General features: G+C 37.7%; 2 protein-coding genes across 3 annotated transcripts in view; one reads left to right on the forward strand and one right to left on the reverse strand.

Annotated features, from left to right (window-relative positions):
* Positions 1–10,834, forward strand: part of LOC114356555 (facilitated trehalose transporter Tret1) — a 37,008-nt gene extending 26,174 nt beyond the window's left edge. For both annotated transcript variants that reach the window (XM_028309762.1, XM_028309761.1), the window contains 5 exons: positions 4,343–4,540; positions 6,521–6,718; positions 8,276–8,471; positions 9,057–9,183; positions 9,516–10,834. In XM_028309762.1, coding sequence (XP_028165563.1) covers positions 4,343–4,540; positions 6,521–6,718; positions 8,276–8,471; positions 9,057–9,183; positions 9,516–10,205 — 1,409 coding nt within the window. In that variant the 3' untranslated portion in view covers positions 10,206–10,834. The remainder of the gene's footprint in view (positions 1–4,342; positions 4,541–6,520; positions 6,719–8,275; positions 8,472–9,056; positions 9,184–9,515) is intronic.
* A 4,734-nt stretch (positions 10,835–15,568) lies between these two features.
* LOC114356565 (uncharacterized) lies at positions 15,569–17,129 on the reverse strand. The gene is made up of 3 exons (XM_028309777.1): positions 16,973–17,129; positions 16,338–16,524; positions 15,569–15,712 (listed from the first exon to the last, which is right to left on the reverse strand). The coding sequence occupies exons 1-3, from the start codon at positions 17,034–17,036 to the stop codon at positions 15,598–15,600; spliced, it is 366 nt and encodes a 121-aa protein (XP_028165578.1). The 5' UTR covers positions 17,037–17,129; the 3' UTR covers positions 15,569–15,597.
* Between the last annotated feature and the right edge of the window lie 5,976 nt (positions 17,130–23,105).

A 23,105-nucleotide genomic window follows, 5' to 3' on the forward strand; every position in this document is an offset into this window, starting at 1 on the left:
CCTAGCGATTTAAAGTATCGATATCTTGTCGACTCCATTTTATCTTTGTTCTCTCACTAGCGTTTTCAAAGTGTGCGTCACGTCACGCGGCCATTGATTGGCCATAAGGCATGCCTTCTGGCCAATCACAGCACTTTTAAGCCGGTTGCACATGTTGTCGTAGACTCTCAGTCGCTTTGTTTTTACACAGTTGAATGTGTGTGTGGGAGCTGTGGTGGGGGAAATGTGGGGACACTGGTTCTCGTTGTAGTTACGCGCGACTTCATATCTATTCTCTTTCTATGATCTGAGATATTAACCAAGATTCTTATAACGGTCTATTCCAGGTTATTCACCTGGATTTCTTCTTGATGAAAGTGAACTGCAGGCAACACTTTGGTTGGTGTCCTTTAATCGCCCAGGGATACCTACCTGATCTATCTAATCGCCCACGACCTAGGTGATCAAAGTGGACTTCTAACCATGTGTGATCAAAGGACACCAAAGTTTCGCTTGCACTCCACTTTGATCAGCTGAGTGATCAAATCCAGGTGATCAAAGTAAAATAGACCCTTTATCATCTTTACATCTTAATATAGCTGGCCCCTTTTTTACCCACAACGGGGAAGCTCTTGCTAAAACCCTATATGATGGTGGTGCCGTCCTGTCAGCGTCATGAGTCATGACTGAGACGGATAATGTTGGGCATCATCTATTTACTTTTTTTTTCTTTTAATATTGTATTTTTTTATTTTGCTTTTTCTCTTTTGTTTGTTTTTTGTGTATTGTCTCATGTTTGTATCCAGCTCTCTCCAAAAATGGTCATCGCAGAATAACAGCGTCGTGTTCTGGGTTTTATTTACCACTCCAGAGCTGAGCGGTGGCCAATTTTGGTTCTAACTTGTACCTACTTGTTGTTTGTTATCTGATTCTGTGTGTTATATTTTAATTTGGAACCAAATAAATGTTTTTCTTTCTTTCTTTCTTTCTTTCTCTTAGCCTGCACTTCTGATGGAAAGTAATGATCAGGCCAAAGAAAACAATTGGTGCTGAGAAGTGGTGGAAGAACCCATTTCACCACTTTCAGCCTCTTATACTAGAGATTAGAATATAATAGAACCAAGTTACAACAGTTTTTAGAGGACAACGGCCCCTTGACTTTAGGGTACATGGGCCTGTATTGCAGCGTGCAATTTCCTGAAAAAAAAAAGGATCTAAACAAATCTATATACAGTCGACAGCACAACCGATTACACAGTGTTGGAGCAAAATAGCTCTTATAACAGCTGCATCTTAATTTATTTCACTTGATCCAAATTCATTCAAACTCTTCGGTACCAATTGTCAAGGACACCACGTGCGCGCGCCAGCCGGACGCTATTATCAGTTATCAGATGCGCGCTCAGCGAGTTCATTGTCCTTGACAGCTGTTGGGGGGCAGAGTCCCCTGGTACCCACAGATAAGCTGTAGGTAGAGTCAGTAACTATTCTATATTACTACAAAAAAAACTTACTTCTTTCTGTCCGTCTGTCCAGAAATGTTGGATATCAATCTTTCTTCTACTTTTCAATTTGAACCGTACTTCTTTTCAGACAAATTGTTTCACCATGAAAATGATGTAAGACTTGTTATTTATGATTTAATTTGCCTAAATTGGCACATAAAAGGCACTCCTGATGGGTATATGCCATAGCCGATGCAATGCGGTGGTATTTCATATTTCAGGTATAATGATTTATGCCTGACTATTATTATTACTTTTATGTCTCTATAGCCTAGTGCTAAAACTATACTTTATGCTACAATGAAGATAATCAGACAAAATCCAAAGTAACATTAACATTTTCCCAAATTTCCATACAACGATTGTGACGCACTAAAATAACCTAGTGTTAACAACCTTATAGTGTCCGACCGAAAGTAGTCTTACGACCGAAACCGAAACCGAAAACGAATTTCGGCAACGGTGTCTATTTCGGCCGAAACCGAAACCGAAACTTCCTTACAAGGCTCATATTTTGAGGGAAAAATAAAGAAAACGTTATTATAATCAGTCAGTCTTTATTGTTTTCTCTATCACATAGATTTTCATGGTAAGACAAGTGTAGTTTCAAACCAGTAATAGTTTACCTTCTAGGCTCGGAACTTCCTAGTGAATATAAATTTATTGCACTGTTCACTTAGCTTTAGATAAATCAGATGGTTGGATCGCCTTGTCAACAATGCCAGCTGTATTTTTTTTGTCTGCGTAAATATGACCATAATTATCTCCGCTTACCGTTCTCAGCTTCAATGGCTGCCTCTCCCGCTTCGACGCAAAGTCAGAATTCTCTCTACCCTTTTTTCAATTCTAAATGATCCCAACTCTCCTTCATATTATCTTAAGTCTCAGTTTAACCTTCTCAGCTCTACGCACTCACGTCAGCTCCGCTCCTTCAACAAGTCCGTTCTTTCCACTCCTCTTCACCGAACTGGTTTTCTCTCCGACTCCTTCCGTCTCCAGGCCACAAGGCTCTGGAACTCTCTGCCTGAAGAGACCAGGCAAGCGTCTAATAAGTTTTCTTTTAAAAAATCTGTCCATAACCACTTCCTTCAAATGATTTCACCTTCATGAATTGTAATTTCAGTTTAACTCAATCATCTATCTATGTATGTATTTATTTATTATTGTATATTTTACATATTATTTATGTATTTATGTAGCATATTTGTTTTTTTTCTCTCTCTTTGCAGTAGAACTACCGCCAAACTAATTTCTTTTCTGCTCAACCCAAAGGTAAACTGGTCGAGAATGCTTTAGTTAGTGCATTAAGTTCGCCTTAAGTACAAATTTATTTTGGCATTAAAGTTTAAATAAATAAAATTGGCTCTGATCGGATTCATTCACTCATTCAACGCCGGGGCGTTATCGGTCATGTTCGGGAACATGACCGATAACAGCGCGGAAACTCCCGAATGCATATTCGGTTTCGGTCGTAGTTTCGGCAAGTTTGCCGCCGAAAACGAAACTAAACCGAAACTCGTGTTTTTACCGAAACTCAACCGAAAACGAAACCGAAACCGAACATTCGGTCGGACACTACAACCTTATAATAAAGTACGAGTAGACAGACGTTTGGCACAACTTTTGGTTTAAAAATATCTTCCCACGTGACTTTGTAAACAGATCGATAACTGATAACAGTCGAGAAAAAATCGATCGAGCAAAAAATTTATGAATGGAATGCTCTTCATGATTGAGTCTGTCTGAATCTTGATTTGTTTCTATACATCTACACTATACGAGTATATTCCACTTCAGACTATCTGTGTAAACTAAAGACACATCTAACTAAACCAGAAGTGCCCAAACTATTTTAAATTCAATAGCTAGAAACCATAGAGGAGCTGGCTATTTATCTCCAACTGCCGAAACACAAAAATGCTGTTAAAATTGTTGTTATAGCGACAAAGATGGCAGTTAACTAGCCAAACGGACTTGGAACAGCCCCTACCCTCTACCAACCTAGCAGAGCAGAAACTTTGTTACAAACTGTTTACCTTTAAGTACACATTTACATTCGTAATCCAAAAATTTTGGGATAGGAGTATCAGAATATTCAAGCAAAGATCTATTTATTATATTGCTGGGACAGGCTCGTTGCCAGACTCCATTTCACGCATATTTAGATCACCGAAGTAATAATACCAATGTTCACAGATTTGTAGAGATTACAATAATATCATACATAAGATTTTGCACATAATAATACAATTTCCACCTAATAATTTCGGAAGTCTTGTTGAAACCTCGTATTTAATGAACTGACGATTCTTCATCATCACCTAGTTTCCAGTACAGGAGCATTGACTCTCTAATTTACCAGAGGCAAATGGAGGATTTGGCCCGGGCCAAACGGGATAAGGGGCTGATGTTCGTTAATAAATTTGTCCCTTCTTTTACGACGTCCACCAATAGATTCAAGGTCTAATATATTCCAAAATAAATTCTTCTTTGCCTGGCCGGCCTATTCCCATTTTATTTGGGGTCGGCCCTCCGCGTCATGCGTCTCCGTCCTAAGTCGTCTCTTTGTTGACTTGGACCTCTTTAAGGTCCTTATTTACTACGGACATCCATGTCCATGTGATTCGGGGTTTCCTCGTCTTCGACGTCGCTGCTGTCATCATACTCATCATTGCTTTCACGAGCAATGTGTTCTGTTTTTGGCACTATAGCTGCGACACCGGCCCCGCCCCCTTGTCACATCTTCCTTTAGTTTCTGTGATATGTGGATTTCTAGCACTTTTCTGGTCATAAATGGTCGGGTGGTTCCAAAATGACCGACCAAAATTACAAAACAACCATGTTATTTTCTATTCCAGCTGCCATCGGAGCCGTCATCGCTGGAACCATCCTGGCATGGACATCACCGGCGCTGCCGCAGCTGCAGCCTTACGTCCCGGTTAATGGGACAGACGCCACCATCCCAGCCCTGGCCAGGTCTGCGGAGGATTCAAATGACACTATCCTGATCAACTCTATAGGACAGCCTGCTGAATTTCTATTGGATTCTAATGACAGTGAGTATAAGTATTATTAAAAATAATTTTGTTTTGAGTTCGTCAAAACATTCTTTCCTAAAGCCAACCGTCGACTAAGATTCGGCGAATAGTTCTATCAAAATGTGTTCCTATAAAGTTATAAACCATGGAAAGTGCTGTGATTGTGCTGTCATAAAGTACGTGGCCGTATTATGAAACGGCGCTTAAGAATAAAACTCTACACAGTTCGCAACAAATGGGTATTACTTACTGTAAGTAAATAGATACAGTTTGACAGTTCACTACACGAAAGATTCAATAAATTATGCACAACAAATGAACCCTGTAAATCGTAAAAAAGCCTCTACACTACTTTATCGTAGTCTGTAAATCTTTTGCTGAACTGGCCGCGTGCCCGATGGCGCTCCCAACGTCTTAAGTCATCAAATCATTCGCTCCGGTCGACATCACATGCTTGGATAAAGACCTATTGGATCATCAGACATTGTAGAACGTAGCTGAGTCATAGATAGTAGGAGATACCAATAGCGGCTGTTAAACGACGTAGGTATAATAGGTGTAGAGACACGCGATCACGAAAATTGTTGACGAAGTTAAAGCAACAGTACCTTCCCAATTGTACAAAAGTATTGGTTTTCATACAGTTCATGATAGTGGCACCCTACATTTAACCCGGGTTTTCAACAAAACTATACGTGGCATTAGCGTTTGCACCAATGTCTAAATCTGAGCTTGTTACTCTTATTACAAACGATCCAATTTCTGCATTTGTTTAAAATCGCGTGTAGCGAAAAATCTTTAACTTTTGAACCGTGCCCCTGAAAAAAATGTAAACCAATACGCAGCTTATCCTAGAGCCGCAAACTTGTTTATCCGGATTTGCTATTTACGATAATATGCGAAATAAAAATAAATTTCGCAGTCACACCCACGGGGCACGTTCAAAACAATACGTATGGCTTTGGCTGCCTGCCAGAGCCCATCAGCTGATCTGACAATGTTATTTGCTTCAGTGACATGTAAGTGTAGGCTCGTTCTATGTAGCCATGGTGTAATGGTGTAACCAGTCGCCGGCTACCAACAAAATGTATACAGCTCTAAGAGAGTTACTCACCTGGTGTCCGTTTAGTTGCGCAAAGCTGCATACATTTTGTTGGTAGCGGCGACTGGTTGCGCCGCCATGGTGTCCCGGTGAAATATAGCCCTTAGTGCCGAAATCCGCATCACAGGAATAATAAATTAATAGTTTAAAAAACTAAGAACACGCTTTTAATTGCTGCACGTTATCATCTAGTACTTAAAGTGCTCGAAAAGACAAATCAAATGAACCCAAACTCGATGCGATTCCGCCGCGCGTTTCGTTTCGGAGTTCCTATGGCCACCTTCTAGTCCCATCATCAGACCAGCTCGATGGTACCATAATATTGTATTGTCATCCAATCTACATAATAATTGCCAAGTTTCATGATGATACAAAATTAGAAGTGCGTGTAATTCAGATTCTAAGATTCCATTTCATAGTTAGTTACATACACGACGACCTAATAAAAGCGTGTTAAAAAGGCACTAATTCTATTATATCTTGAGCCATACATGGCAAAAATCCTTTACAACAGGGTATCTAAATCTATACTACTTTTAAAGTAACGCATTTTTATCCCGAATTATGATTTTAAAAGATCAAATACAACAACACAGAGAAGTAGATTGACGTCTTTCCTGAAAAAAGTGGCATAATATGGATAGAGTTGCTAAAACTTGGCAAGTTTAAGATTATTTTCAAATGGTTCCGATTTTTGTGTTCCTCAGAATTTATTTACTGAAATAAAAGCCAGTTGAATACTGTATACAAATATCCGGATATTCTCTTTCAAATGCTAACAACCGCTTACCTTGTCGCTAGAAACTATAAGATAGTCGAGGATCGGGCTCAAAATATGCAATTGATGATGAATGCTATAAATCTTCCACACTTTTAATTCTCTTGTTGCTTTACAGGTGGAACAGTATCCTCAATACTGGCCATAGGTGCCCTCATCATCGCTCTGCCAGTGGGCTTCCTCGCCGAGAAGATTGGCAGGCGGCCAACTATCCTAATTCTGTCCATTCCATTCATGCTAAACTGGCTGCTCATAATCTTCGCCAATGGAGCCGGCATGCTGATCGCGGCCAGGGTCTTCGCTGGTCTTGGCACTGGTAAGTCGTAATGATAATAAAATAATTCCAAAAATATGACTTGTTCTGAATCCGAATGTTAATTACTGCCACAGAACCTTGGACCTCTGAATAGTCTTAGGCTGAGCTGCACCATCTTACTTTAACTTTGACAAACGTTAAAAATCTGTCAAATTCCATACAAAAAGCACGGGTTCGTCATAGTTACCGTTAAAGTTAGGTGGTGCAACACAGCCTTAATATAACACACATGACAGATAGAGCTACGTGATTTACAGAGAATCATAGCCACGATAGCCGAACGGTGAAGGGGTCGGAGTGGCCGACTCGAGATCCGAGGAACGCGGGTTCGAATCCCACCGCCGCTCGACTATTGTGGTGAGCCCACTCGTAACACAAGCATTTAGCTTAACACGCGGGGCTAATGGGACTATTAGTAATTTGGGCAATACAAATTGCTAATAATCTTTATTAAAAAAAAAATCTGAGCTATTCTGCTGTCTCTCAATTAGGGGCAACATAGCAAAATCAATTACGTAGTTCTTGAAAGCCTTCTTCAGGAAATGATTAACACCTTTGCTGCGGCAGTAACTTTCTAATACTTTCCATTCCTTCGGTACAAGGTCAGTAAACCTGGTATTAAAACTTACATTGTGGCGGCACAAGGCTTAAAGACCTTGTAATATTTAAGATATATTAATTTTATTTTTGGCTTCATGTTAAAAGATATTGTGTTTTTTTTCTTTGAATATTAATGATAATGCATTTATTGACATACACCTGAAGGCGTTCGTGAATAACTTGTTTAGTATAAAAATTATAGCTATATTCAAAATACAAGGCTTATGCACCCTGTGCCGCACTGAAGTAGGGAAGTCTGGTGGGTATTCTAGGGATGTGAAATACAAATATCGATAGTTTAAATTAAATTTTAATAAAATTTTAAAAAAATAACAAACAATGATGTTTTAATAATTTAGTCTAAATATTTTACAAATAAGACATACGTGCATAAATACTTGAATAAGCTAGATTTAAAGAAAACATATTATTTAATAACATTTAGTTACAACTTCAAATGTTTGTCACGAAAAACATTATTTAAATTAGCAATAAATCGTGTAGCAAATTAAATTATAATCAATTTGCAGTTTTGATTTTGTTTGTTTCTCTTGACGCCATGTCGACATGTGCGTTTCTTACGAATGCGAGGCAACACTGGCTGCACGAAGCTAGCGTGGGGTGCGGTACCAGGTGCGCAGGGTACAAGGTGCTTCGACCTGGTTTCGCATTGTGAAGACATTTTATTACTTCCGTGCGGTACCAGGTCTAAAAACCTGGTATTAAGGTAGGTACATCATTGGATTCTATTTTAAGAATACATCATAGATATATATTCATCACTTTCCTACACCGGACCCAATTGAAGTTATGCCTTTCGCACGACAAGGAAGACTATAATTTTCTTAGCCGCACGGTAAGCGAGACGTACACAAGGTCTATAGACCTGGTTTCGCACTCAACGTGTTAAAGCACCTAACTGCAGAATGTACCTAATTCTTATAACCTCATTTCCAGGTGGTATCTGCGTGGCAGCACCCATGTACATCGGCGAGATAGCCGAGACCTCCATCCGAGGGTCCCTCGGGGCGTTCTTCCAGCTCTTCCTGACCGTGGGCATCCTTTTCACCTTCGTCGTGGGCGCCTATACCCACTGGCGGGCGCTGTCCATCATATCTGCTGTGCTGCCGCCTCTTCTGGTTATAGTTTTCTGGTGAGTTCAGAGCTGTTTTCAGCACGGGAACATTTCTACACATTTATGTTTTACTAAATTCGTTCGTTTCAGTCAAATGACGTCCACTGCTTGATAAAGGCCTTCCCCAAAGATTTCCACAACGACCGGTGCTACGCCGCCCGCATCTAGACACCTCCCGCGACTTTCACCAGATCCTCAGTTTATCTAGTGGGCGGCCTGCCCACACTACGTCTTTCGGCCCGTGATTGCCTCTCGAGACCTTTTCTGGCCCAGCGGCCATCAACTCTGCGACGATATTTTTTATGACATTCGTTGCTTGATGGTGAACTCTTATGATATGAACGATTCAGTCCGTTTTAACAATAGTGCTTCGATATATTCCCAATTGATGAATAGTTTAAATAATTACTTAACTGAATAAAGGTTTGGCCAAACCAACAATTTGTAGCGATGAGTTCACATCAACGCGTCCTGTCCCGGCGACCTATGCACGCGCAGTGATCGCCATCGCCGATGCGATCTACACGCGTTGGTTTGGCCGAACCTTTACAGTCCTCCTCCCCATTAGGAGTTAACAGTTTAATATTACGTGATTGGTTCCAGGTGGATGCCCGAAACTCCTCAATACTTGCTGGGCAAGAACCGGCGCCATGACGCGGAGAAGGCCCTTCGCTGGCTGCGGGGCCCGGACGCCGACATCTCTGCTGAGCTTGAGGATATGCAGAAAGACGTAAGTTCCTCTTAATCATCAATAATCTTTTGGGCTTTTTGTTTATATATATTTTTTTAAATTAAGAGCCGAGTCTTTAAGATAAGTTGGACCACCACACCACATCTCATACTGTCGATATTGTTTCCAGTTTGAAATAACATATTTGTTGAGTCCATTAGTCTACCCTGAACACAGAACCTATCTGCGAGCGAGAGGGGCACAAGCAGTTAACTGTCCACTTGTATATTTATCTCTGTTTGTATCTATGTCTTGCCTGCTTGTATACCTTTCTTTCAAATAAAAAGTTTTCTATTCTATTCTATCTTATCAGATTGTTCATCTTCTTGCAGATAGACAACGCGTCGCGGCAACAAGGCGGCATCCTCAGCATCGTGAAGAGCCGCGCGCCACGCAAAGCGCTCATCTGCTCGCTGGGACTCATGTTCTTCCAGCAATTCAGCGGCATCAACGCCGTCATCTTCTATACCAACAACATCTTCCAATCCGCTGGCTCCAACATCGACCCTGCCATCGCCACTATCATCGTTGGCGTCGTGCAAACCCTCGCCACATATGTCTCATCGCTCCTCATCGAACGCGCGGGAAGACGCATTCTCTTGCTCCAAAGCTGTGTGATTATGGGCATCTGTCTCGCCATTCTTGGGGTCTACTTCAAGTTGCAAGCGGGAGGGGTAGATGTGAGCTTTGTGGGCTGGGTGCCTCTCGTCTGCCTCGTCCTTTTCATAATTTCCTTCTCGATGGGCTTCGGTCCGATCCCCTGGATGATGATGGCTGAACTTTTCACGGGGGAACTCCGCGGGGCGGCGTCAGGACTCAGTGTAGTCATCAACTGGTTCCTCGTGTTCCTTGTGACGATGTGCTTCCCTCTGATGAAGGCTGCCATTGGTATTCACACCTGCTTCTGGTTCTTCGGGTGCTTTATGTTTCTTTGCATCTTCTTTGTGTTCTTTTTGATTCCGGAGACGAAGGGTAAGACGGTGACGCAAATTCAATCGATCCTGGCCGGTAAGAGGATTTAAGTGGATTTGGAATACTCATGTGCTGTGTGAAATACGGCAGATAGTTTTTGAAGGATGGGCAGAATGTGGCAAAACGCAAGGACTTGTACATTTTACGTCAAATATCATTATTATTGTCATAATCTTTGTAACTTATATGCCATTTTAAACTGCTATTTTTCTGCAGAACAATAAGTTTTGCAGACAGAGGGAACCGATTTTTTTAAATGAACAAATAAGTTTAGTAATCAGTTGTGTGTATGAACAAATGAGTTGAACATGAACACAGTAGGGACCAAGTGGATTCCTCAGGGAAATGCTTGGTAATCGGGACGTTTTTAAAACGTTGACCCATTGGCGGCGGGAAAATTGCTTCTATCGCATTTCGTACCATTAGGTAAGACAATAAACACTTGGCAAGTTAAAAAAGAATAGTTTAAACGTAGGAAAATGGTTTAAGTAAATCCTACCTCAGTATCTGTAGAATAGTAGTTTTAAAAGCAAGTACATATTTTGTAAAACGAAGTATTTATTTATAGCTGGAAGAAAGTCAAAAGGTTTTGCAGTTGTTATTTCATGCCAAATATTTTTTCTACAGATATTGAGCCCACGAATGTAAATATTTTTATTTTTTGATGCAAGAATATTTAGACCTAAGCTAAATAAGTAGGTATAGTTTGTAATTGTGAGATTTGTACATTATTTAAGTGCGCTGGTAGCCAAATGAAATAGGTAGGTAAGTATAATTTCATTCTAGTAATGAAAGACAGAGTGAGCACCAAACCAAAGGTACTTAGGTAGAATAAGAACAAATCGTGCCAAAAGTTCGACGATATTCTAAGCCATTTAATTCTGTTATTTCGTTATTTTATCAAATTAATAATTAAGTATGAATAATAATGTTAATAATATTTAATTAATGTATTTTAATAGAATAATAATTATTTTATTACAAAAATATTGTGTTTTATTAATTCCTCCTTGCGTTCAATGCAGGGCAATTTTTTGTTGTAATTATTTTAACTGAAATATTTTTGACACACACACACAGCTCTTGGTCTAAATTTCACCTGAGGAAAATGCCGAAGGTGGAATGAAGAAGGAACCGCCTATGACCAACTGCCGAAACAAATAACAATGTTGTTACACACACAAGCTTTAAGCCCTGGTGTAGCCAGCTGGACTTAGGGCTATATTTCACCGGGACACCATGGCGGCGCAACCAGTCGCCGCTACCAACAAAATGAATGGAGCTTTGCGCAACCAAACGGACACCAGGTGAGTAACTCTCTATAGAGCTGTATACATTTTGTTGCGCCGTCATGGTGTCCCGGTGAAATATAGCCCTTAGAATAAGCCCTACCAGACCTACCATACCACCAACGAAACACTTGAATGAATCTTATCACCACAATATGATTTTTAGTGTCGATAGCGCACTCAACGGTTCATAAAACAATATAAATTATTCACAAGTGTTATTGCGTAGTATAAATTGATACTTTTTATCGCATATCAAAACAAGTAGCGCTCTTAGAGTAGTAGAATCACTTGATAAAATATTTTATGTATGAGGACATAACTCGTACCATTTGTACTGGGTGATTAGTTTTGCAGTTATAATGAGTAATTATATTACACATTAGTTACATTATAAATAAGTAACTAAGTAAAACCAATGAATGGAAGATACAATACGAAAAAAATTTTTTTAACTGATCATCACTTTCAATCTGGTGAGATGCAGGCAAAAATGTTTTTGACTGTGTCATCAAGATAAATCAAACCCAAGCTTCTTTCCCACTACCCCACTTGAAGAACAAGGAACTTCCTTGATTCTTATTCCCAGGACCCCAATAGGTTAATGACGTCCCTGCTGTCCAAGTGTCGATTGAGATTTACGATTCTATACTTGCTTCAATGAGGCTTCCGGCGACTGGGACCGCAATTAACTGGGACCGCGGTCCCAGTCGCCGGATGCGTAAAAATTAAATAATTATCTTCCGGCGACTGGGACCACTCATGGATTTTAGTACTGTACCGATTTTGGATTGAATAATATTTTCTTTAAAGTTGTCTATGAGTGGTCCCAGTCGCCGGAAGAAAATTATTTAATTTTTACGCATNAATTATCTTCCGGCGACTGGGACCACTCATGGATTTTAGTACTGTACCGATTTTGGATTGAATAATATTTTCTTTAAAGTTGTCTATGAGTGGTCCCAGTCGCCGGAAGAAAATTATTTAATTTTTACGCATCCGGCGACTGGGACCGCGGTCCCAGTTAATTGCGGTCCCAGTCGCCGGAAGCCTCGCTTCAAGTAAAGGACTGGTGTTGATTGAATCTGATTAAAAACTGTATAAGTATACACCAAAATATTAATATCAATGATTTCAATACATATCACATTTCAATACTTACCACTTTGTAATCGCCTTATACAAACTTCGGAGCAAATATTCATATTCATCTGAATTTTTCAGCATGCAACTGGGAAAGTGTTTATTTTTCAAGTAGCAAAAATAATACTGTGTCAATAAAGTTTTTCTATTATCTTCTGGGCATTTCTACTGTACGGTGTATTTTTTCTCAATTCGATGCTAAACGGTGTAGTTTCATTACAAAAAAATAAATGTTACTCCATTCTGAATGTAAAAATAGCATTGTCACTAAATATTGTGAAGTGGTTTATGAGAAATGTTAAGCATCGAATTGAGAGAGCACCGAATTGAGAATATGAATCACGGAATTGAGAAATGAATCTCCAAATATAAAAATCGCTCCGCAAACTTAGAATTGATGACATTATGAAGAAATGCCTAATGTATTTCAATAATTAATATAATAAATACTTAAAACGTTTTGATATCTGATTGCTGGTCTATTAGTTAGATGGTTCATCTTAGGTTTATGTGTCTGAAATACCAATGGAATATAACAAAAATCCTAATCAATATGTTTAATTTTTTAATAAGGAACTATAATAAATTCTTAATTGTTATATATTATTTTAATTTTATTTAAATAAAACAAATTAATACATAACACAGGGTCTCTTTGTTTATTTATTCTTAACCTTAATCATTAAACAAATATTGCAAAACCCAAGAGCTAGATTGACCTGACACTATACCGAAGATATTATATCGGACGTCAGTTTGTACACGATTAAAATGGCACTCAAATAGCTGAAATACAACAAGGCACCAGGTGTTACGGCATTATAGCTGAGCTTCGCCGGTACTAACGGCTCTACAGAAGCAGTTCAATTCCGTCATTCTCGAAGAAAAAACGCCTTCGGCATGGCACAGAAGTGTGGTGATAGCATTATAGTCATCTCACTTATGAGGCGTGTTTACAAGCTGTTTTCGAGAGTCCTTATGAATCATCTCGCTCGCAGAGTCGACGACTTCCAGTCTTCCGAACAAGCTTGTTTCCGAAAAGGCTTTAGTATTATGGTACACACACAGGTACGCTACGGCAGATTATACAGAAGACCAAGGAGTCGCGATATCGGGGATGATATCGGAGTCATGGCCTCTGTAGAGCCTTTCAACAAGTGGGTCACAAAATGAACATGGACAAGACAAAATCATGTCAAATGTCCGTGATGCACCCACTCCGCTGAAGGTTGGAGACTACACTCGAAGTTGTTGACAATTGTGTATACCTGGGACAAGAATAAATGAAAATAGATACTTTTATTGTGAAGAATCCAGATAGTTAGGTCCAACTTTGAGACAGAGGTCTATCGCTGAATTCAACTCAGCTAAGCATCGATCGGGAAGCTTCGCTATTACGTCTGAAATACCGCAGCGTCTTAAGACAAAAGTAAAAAACTAAAAAAACTCATTAAAACTCATTTATTTCTGTAAATAGGCTTAAAATAGCACTTTTACCAGTGTGTGTTGCCAGTGATGGTGTATGGATGTGAAACTTGGTCGCTTACTATGAGCCTGATAAGAATCAGAAATGTGAATATCGGCAAAAGAACCAAAGTGACCGGCATAGCCCGTAAAATTGCATAAATCAAGTAGCAGTGGGCGGGGCACATAGCTCGTACAGATAATGTCTGTTGGGACTGAAAAGTTGTCGAGTGGAAACCACGGACCAGTGAGCAGGCCCCCACTAGGTAGACCGACGATCTGGTGAAGGTCAAGGGAAGAACCTGGAAGAATTATTTTAATAAGATAGCAATAGCAGTGTATTTTTTTTAATGAAACCTCAAAAAATTAGTTTTATTGTCTTCTATCCAATGACTGGTACGGTCCAATGATTGGTAGTTCACCCTATTATTATGCTCTATTGATTTCATTATTATTTTAAGTTACACAAACAATTTATAGCACAATAAAAGTATCTATTTTCATTTAATATCAATTCGGTGTACGTGTTTTCTCAATTCGATGCCCCATATTCCGCGGAATTGAGATCCACGGAATTGAGGAAAAATCACATTTCATCAAATTACTCGAAAATATTATAAATTACAACGATTTCTACCAAACGTAATGGCAGATATCAGTTAAATACTTAATTAATTCAGCAGTAATCTCATTAAATACTTCATGAACATTATTAATGTCGCACACCGGTTTGAGAAATGACCAGTGACCAAAAATTCTGAGTGATTTCAAACCTCTGAAAAATGCTCCTCAAAGCGACTGATCCCTCTTTTATACTGCTCGACCACTCGAATGCAACTGCTAGTTTATGGGAATCAGGCGTGGGTGTTCGTATTGTTCGTTGTTAGTGATATAGGAGCACAAAAGTAAAAATCACGGAATTGAGGCACACACGTCGGACAAAATTTAAATGTGTTACTGTATTAAAACCCAAGGACTTGCAATAGAGAAACTCATTTATATAGCTTTATTAACTATCCCTTGTTCTGTGAATGTGGGTTTCATAATGGGGAAGTTATTATTTCAAAAGTTATGAAGCAAAAACGAGTAAATTCTGGAAACCGGACACTCCATTTTAGGCCAAATTTCGCCCGTTTTTGAACTTTCGGATTTTTTCAAGGCGAGATGTAAAACCTGGCGGTCTTCTAAATATGCTCTCCATCAAGTCAAGAGTCCTATAAATACGTGTGATTTTTTTCAAGTCCGTACTTCAATTTTAAAGGTACTTTTTTCGCCCCAGTAGGTCGATCGGTCTTCCCCGTAGAAATGCCCTTCTATTCTAATTTATTTAAATAAGTAGAGCTTTTATTAAAGAATCTTTTAGGACACCTAAATAATCTACAAATTATTTGAAGACATAGGCAACGAGTTTCAGGGCAAAAATTATAGTTTCTGACAGGAAATTCATTTAGGTCTTACATAAATGTAAAGTGGTGATATTCAATTAATTAAGCAAGCAAAAGACAGTTAAACTTTTACCCAAACGTATATTCACGATGACGACACGTCAAAACATGGAGGATGTGAGCGACGGGCACTCCTTGCAGATGGTCCGCTTTTCGAGGTCGTCCACCCTGGTCGACAGCTCCGCTATCTGCTTCTCTATGGCCTTCACGTCACTCCTGGCAATAAATAAAAAAATGGTAGTATACCTACATAGATGTAAACGTATACAGCGTGGGGAATGTAGGCCAAATCCACAATTTCATCATCATCATCATCATCATGATCCATCTGGATTCCACCCTACACATGACAAAGAACAGCGTGCAAACGGACACAGGAGTGGATTTTTGTAGTTCCCTACAGATGGCCGCTGGAACCACGGATTTAAGAGAAAAAAATCATCATCATCATCATACAATACGTAAGATGCTCCCTTGGTGTGCCGTTCGTTAGGTGTCTATCATCATCAAGTCATTTACGCCCGTATTCACAAACATTACTATGAGGCCTCAAAGTGCGCGTGAACGCACAGGGTGACACACGAACCAATCACAGAGCTCTATTCAACGCTGTGCGTTCGATTTGCTGCTTCACTTAAGCAAGCATCGTTTGTGAATATGGGCTAGTCTCCACTGCAGGACCACGACCCTCTCTGATTTATCAGAGGCAAATGGAGGCCGCTACCAACCACCAGGCAACATGGAAATCCTTGAGGGAGACCTTTGTCCAACAGTGGACGTCACTTGGCTGAAACAAAACAAAAAGGTGTACCAAAGGATGACTTCTACATTGTTTACCAACCTGAAACCAGTCACTGTAGCGTCCAACTCTGTCAAATACTGAATCTTGTTGCACAGCTCGTCATACTTCTGAGAGATGTAATCGCGGGCGTTTTGGGAGTCCACCAGCTCCTTCTCAATCTTGTTGACGATGTCATACCGGAGCTCGTCGAATTTCGACTCTAAACTGGGGCCGAGTAAGTGTGCACCTGCCAAAGAACATTAACGCTTAGCTCAATCAGTGCCCCGGCACCTGGTTGGTGAAGCTGAAACGTCAGTTCAATGTGGTCCCTATGGTCTAAACAGAGAGCCTGAGGTATTTCAAAGTTGTGAAAATCTAAATAAAAACCAAGGTACAAAGATTTATAAAGGCTTTTATTCTTAGGATCACAATGGATTCTAAGGTTTTATTTCCTCTTTATCGAAGTTATTCTACTTTCAGATTTCTTCATTGAATTTCAGACCGCGTTTTTAATTTCAGAATGTTGGTACCGCATGTTGACAGGTTTAAGTTTTCAGTAGTTTTCAGTCAATTATTGGAAGAAAGCTCGCATTTTGAATTCAGTCTAGCAGTATAATTGGTTCAACAAATTAGTGAGCATGAAACTTTAAGGTACCGTAACCCCTAATATTATTGATTATTATATAGTTTAGTACCTTTGATAGCCAATTCCTCGTCAAGTTTGATTTTGTTCACGTTAAATTTGGTGTGGCACGCCATGCTAGAGGGTGGGCAGTCGGTAGACTTTGAACAATTTTAGATTTTCAATTTGCATTTGCATTTTCGGGCGTAAAATTTTGCGATTATGACAGTTGAAACAAAAATAATAATGAAATTGTCGTTGTCAGACAAAGATTATGACATTGATAAAAATAAAAGAAAGCGCCAAATGACGAAAAAGTTTGTAAACTAAATCTTTCAAATACTTGTGCTAAATGGTACTGAACCATTCTTTAGCATTTTGTAAATGAGCTAGAAGCTGTAGAGTATTTATTGGTATTTATGCGTACAAAAGTTCGGTTCTTTACTTAATTTTCATGTTTTAAGTGGAAATTTTAAATATCAAAATAATACATAGTGTGTCCTTGAATTACTGATATCAATTTGAGTGAAATAGTCATCCAGTTAGTATGCCTAGGTATAGCATTATCTTAAGTGCAAGTACTAAGGAAATCACGTGTATCATTAATTACTCACAAGTACTTGAAACTACTTATTTGAATGACGAAAAGTTACAATGTTTATCTTGCGTAAAATTCATCTAAAATACACTTCAGAAAGATTTTTATGAAGGTTTAGGTACAATTTACCAACGAGAAAAGAGGCCGTTGGGGCAGAAAAGTTCTCGAGTGGCGACCACGGGCTGGAAAACGTAACGTGGGCAGGCCTCCTACTAGGTGGACCGACGATTTGGTGAAGGTCGTGAGAGGAGCCTGAATGCGGGCACCGTAGGACCGTTCATTGTGGAAAACCTTGGGGGAGGCCTTTGTCCAGCAGTGGACGTCATTTGGCTGAAACCAACGATTGAACGAACGATAAATTGATGAAAATAGATGATATCCTCTTAATCTTGAGTTGCAATTATTAAGATATGGAACTTTACCAGAGCAAATACTACTAAGTACTACTTAGACCTCACGTGGACTTTTACCCAAAGATTTAGAGACGAAATACAATATTATCGTATTAGAACAAAAGAAAGAAAAAATGTACCATAAAAAACAATACAACGCAACACAAAAACAGAACATAAACCCGTCCAATGGATAAAAGTATGCTCAATAAATATGCAAAATAAATATGTTTCTTAGGCAAATATTTTGTGCAGCAACACCACATCAGACCACAATTGTTTTTTTGCAATATCGCATTTATTACAATCACATAAGATACCATAGTGTAAAGCTTGATGTGCCTCGTCTGTAGTGCTGGATTTTTTCCACATGGGTCACCTTGACTCATCGGAAAATTGACAATCATCGACTTGAAGAGTACTCAACGTTGCATACGAGTGCACACAATGTTACTTTGCTTGATAAAGTGATAGATAGGTATATTCATTTGGGTTCAGGCTGTGGATACAGAAACCTATTCAATGATGCCGATGATTTTGATTTTTGAAGTTTACTCATGGTTTTACAATAGAATACAAAAGCTCTAAAGAATGAGATCTAGAATAAATATACCTACCTAAGCGTTCTAATAGAAGTGATTACAATAGTATTAATAGAGGCCGCAAAAGTAAGTTTTCTGTGATGGCCTCACTGAATTTCAGATGGAATGGCCTTCTTTTGTAGAATAAATAAAATGATACACATCACATCTCATCGAAGACAAATTCACAAAATGCTTAAATGTAGTTAAAGTTTCCATTTCTGACAAAAACCATAATCGATTTCCAATACATTGCCACTATTACTGGTAACTCCTGTGTAGCTAGGATCTTTCAGCTGGGCCACCATAAAAACCAAAGTTGTGAAGGCCTAGTTAGTCCCGGGGAAAGTTAAAATTTCAAAAAATCCTATGCACTATATTGCGATTTCACTCACAATAGCAATTCTTCAGTCGGAGAAAATAGGAAAAGTTTCAGGTTTTCAAATAATTTTCTTCCTTTGCAAAGTCATTTCCAATTGAGTTTTACATACGGAACCTCACTGAATATCCTCCAACATAATTGTAGATGATGATTATCAATAACTTACAGTATAGATGGGGTCTAGGACATAGTTGGTTTGAAAACGGGGCGCAGTGCGGGCGTGTTGCACTTTCAGTGGAAGGTGAGTTAGGAGCTTTTACTATACTTTCTTTTTGAAAATTTCAAACTCAAAGGAAATAATAATAACCGTCACGATTAAAATAAACCTTAACTGAACAAAAAGCCGTTAGTCGTGCTCTTAAGCAACTTATTTAACTTGCATTGAGGATTCGAGGCCTATTTATTAACCCCTGACGCAAAAAGGGATGTTATAATTTTGATTTAATAACAATTAAGTAATTATTTAAATTATTTTTTCATACAACAAGTGCTAACAATAAGGAATAGTCGCGCTAAAGTACTTACGTGTAGGTGGGCTTTTCCTTAATTTAAAATTCTATTTATTGAAATGTTATTATTCCATTATAATTATTAACAATTTAAGTAGTAAGTTTTTCTCTCTATATGTGATATTATTTTTGTTTATGCACCAATAGATAGAAATCTTAAACATCTTGTGTTATCTATGTAGGTAAACAATTCTCTGTATTTTTTCCGATTCGGATAAAGATATTATCCGAGATTGTATCGTTATTTGAAGATTTTTTGGAAGTGTCAAGTGTATGATAAATCAGTGAGTTCGAGATTTAATAATATTTATTACTATACCTAAATACCTATGATACATACAACAATAAGTAGCATCCATTCCTTAGCAACTTACTTAGCTTTGCCCTACCTTTGAATTTTAGTATTTCACGAAAACTATCGCTCGCGTGTTATTTTCTAAAAACCGGGGTAAAAATATATTTTCCCTGAGTCTTATTCAAACACATACTATCATACACCTACCTGAAACATCCATAATAGTTTAAATATGTAGAGCTATTGTATGTTATTTCTATAGATTCGTTTCCATCAGAAAAAAGACAATATTTTAAATCATTAAATCTTAATTCATATTAAAGGCAAAGCTGTGTATACTAATCAATATTTATCGTTAACTTGTACGCCATAAAGTACACACGTTATGTGTCTGTTTTGTCATATCTCGGAAATGTTTTACATTACTTAAGAATAATGTTAGAATTATAATGACCTGTAACAAAATAATAAAGTATCTTCCTAATACGACAAAATTCACGTACTGAACTACTGAAAAATTGTATTTAGTAAATAATGGAGGTTCCTATTTTAACAAACGGTTCCCAATAATGTAGTTTTAAACAACTTCGACTTTAACTGTTGTTGTAGGTTGGATCCTAGCCAGGGGTAATAAATATCAATCAGGTTTATAGCGATTAAATTGTTTAAACTTTATTTCAAAAAGAAATAAAGTTACAATTAGAGAACTAACTTAGCATTCTCTACTAGTCAACCTTGAGGTAAAGTAGAGATGAGTTATTGGGGAGTTTGAATTAGTGACTCCTGTGAGTTTGCCATTGTATACTCTACCTACTTAGTTTGCAGTATTAGTATAGAAAATCAGACTTTTGCCTATATTATCGTATCAAATAACACCAATATGAATCGGTCACCAACACAACAGAGTAAATATTTCAGTATTTATCTCAAAACAACTCGTAACTCAAAACAATCTCTATTACGACTGAAAAAAGGTTGATTAAGGGCACTACCTCCCGCCATGTCAATATTTCATTATTAAAAAGTGTACAATTTATCAGTAAGCACTGCAGCATAGATATATGTCGGGTTGATATGCTATCATTGTGTTTCTAACCGTGGCGGGAGACCTACATACGAAAAATAACAAAATCACTGCAGGACCAACTAGTGTCGTGTGTTGAATTAAGCACAGTCTGCAAGTAAGTCTAGTTTATACTTAACTTAGGGTGGATTCGACCAAACAAGAGTAAATATTAATCTCAGAAATCGTCAGATTTGACATATTTCCCATACTGAAAACTGTCAATGTGCCAGTTGTATTAGGAGTTATTCTCGGATATAAGTTTGGTCGAATCGGCCCTTAAAAGTTTAACAATCATTGTTACTCTCAAACGATATTTCAACCATTCTTTGAGGATACTCTTTCATATTAGCTGAAGGATCGTTGGATATTAACTCATTGTTAAATATTCATTATTAAAGTTTAAAAGAATACTTATGTTTTACAGTTCATTGAAAACTTAGGATTTTCAGGATTTCAATAAACTGTTTTTATACAAGAATTATTGGATAATATGTGAAGTACGTACAATGTTATAATAACGTATCCCCAACTAATCAAAGCATAAATTAATATTGCATTACCCAGGTAGATATAACATAAACATACAACTTTCATAAACATAGAGCTTTCGTAGTCCGCGAACTCTACATCAAAAGTAGGGTAAACCAGAGAGTTATTGCCCACTGGTAGCGATTGCCCGCTTTAAGAATAATATTGTCAGGTGCTGACTTTGAATCACTCTAGTTAGATTTGAATTTACTAAGTAGATGGCTCCGTGATTAATGTACAGTAGATTTAAAATTTACAACAGGAAACACTAAAAAAAACAGTTATGGCGGATTTTGTCAAGACGGGTGAAAATGTTACTCAAACAGGTAAAGACTTTAACAATTTTACTAAGGAATTACTTGCTTAGAGGTTAATTTTTTTTCCAAGTTATTTAATATTCAACTAATGGTGTATAGTCATGATGAAATTATAAGTGTTTTCTTCATTATCAATGAAAATAACTGATAAAATTTGATTTCTAACGGTCATTTTAACGGTGGGTAATCACTGCACGTAAATCTGTATATTTTTAGTTATTGCCCACCATCATTTCAGTTATTGCCATATGTTAATGTATAGTTATTGCCCAGGGCAATTATTATTAGAGTGTTGCCACCATGCAGTAGCAGTGTTTAAGTTGCTCATTGCTAGACTTGTTTTGCAATTTACAGGCATAAATATTGAAATGGCTTTTAATGTTTCATTTTCAGTATGCCAAAGACTCCAAAAGTTCAATATAGCATAGAAAATTTGCAAAAAGCGATCGAAGCTGTACAAGATGTATCCAACAATTTATCTACAAGATAAATTGCTGAAAAATATGGTTTGGCTTGAAAAAATTGATAAAAATTCAAACGCAAATACAAAAAATGAAAAACCTACGTTAAATCTACTAGTGAAAATGTTAATTGTAAGGAAATAGATACAACTTTAGGGAAGAATAACCAACAGCTAATTGAACATTCTGAACAACCACTTGAACTGATATCAAAGAAGATAAAAAAATAAATACATATAAAATTCAAATTTTTGCGTCTTCTATGTTTTGAAGTAGATGATTCTGTCTCTACCGATTCTGACTCATCAACATCAGCTCAAGAAATATTTGATAATATTTATGTTAATAAGGCCAAACGCAATTTACTTTGAAATTTTGAAGACTGTACTACTAGAATTTAAGTTTAATGTTTTGTTTTGTTTATTTAAAGCCTATTTTGTCATTTTAAAATTGATTATTTTGTTTTAAGATACTGGGCAATTACTGTGCTTTGATGTGGGCAATTAGTGTAAGTAATGGGCAATGACTGTACTTTTTGGAGGATTTTAAATTTATTTCAATATTTTCTAAGTTACGTAAGTTTTAACTAAAAACTGTTAATATTCTGTTTAACAGTTTATTGAGTTATAAGAAAAAAGTCATAAATGGTCGATAATTAAAATACTTTCTTTAATTTTTCATCTCAATGTGTTTGAAATCTTTAAGTGGGCAATAGCTATACGGTTTACCCTACCTTTTACCATTTGAAAAGTAGGTAGTACCTAAAGACCTAGGTAAACTATTAAAGATCCATAAATTTTAGAAGATTTGGCTAGTTGTAAATGATCATCATTAATGGAAATCGATAAATCAATAGTTTCGACGAAAATTCTGAGATCGAAGGTTTCAGAAGGAGACCTATCCTAAGCTATGATGTGTTTGTTTGACAGGACGTATTACTAAGTATTGTTTGATCATCTCTTTCACCTACTTTTCCTGTTACCGTTGATTTTAGTTATCTCCTTATCAGCTCTCGTTCATTCGATAACTTTTATAGACTGGCTAGTCCATAAAGCGACTGATTTACTCAATGGGTGT

This window comes from Ostrinia furnacalis, unplaced genomic scaffold, assembly GCF_004193835.3.
Source record: "Ostrinia furnacalis isolate ACB-3 unplaced genomic scaffold, ASM419383v2 OfSCF2829, whole genome shotgun sequence".
Taxonomy (NCBI): Eukaryota; Metazoa; Arthropoda; class Insecta; order Lepidoptera; family Crambidae; genus Ostrinia; species Ostrinia furnacalis.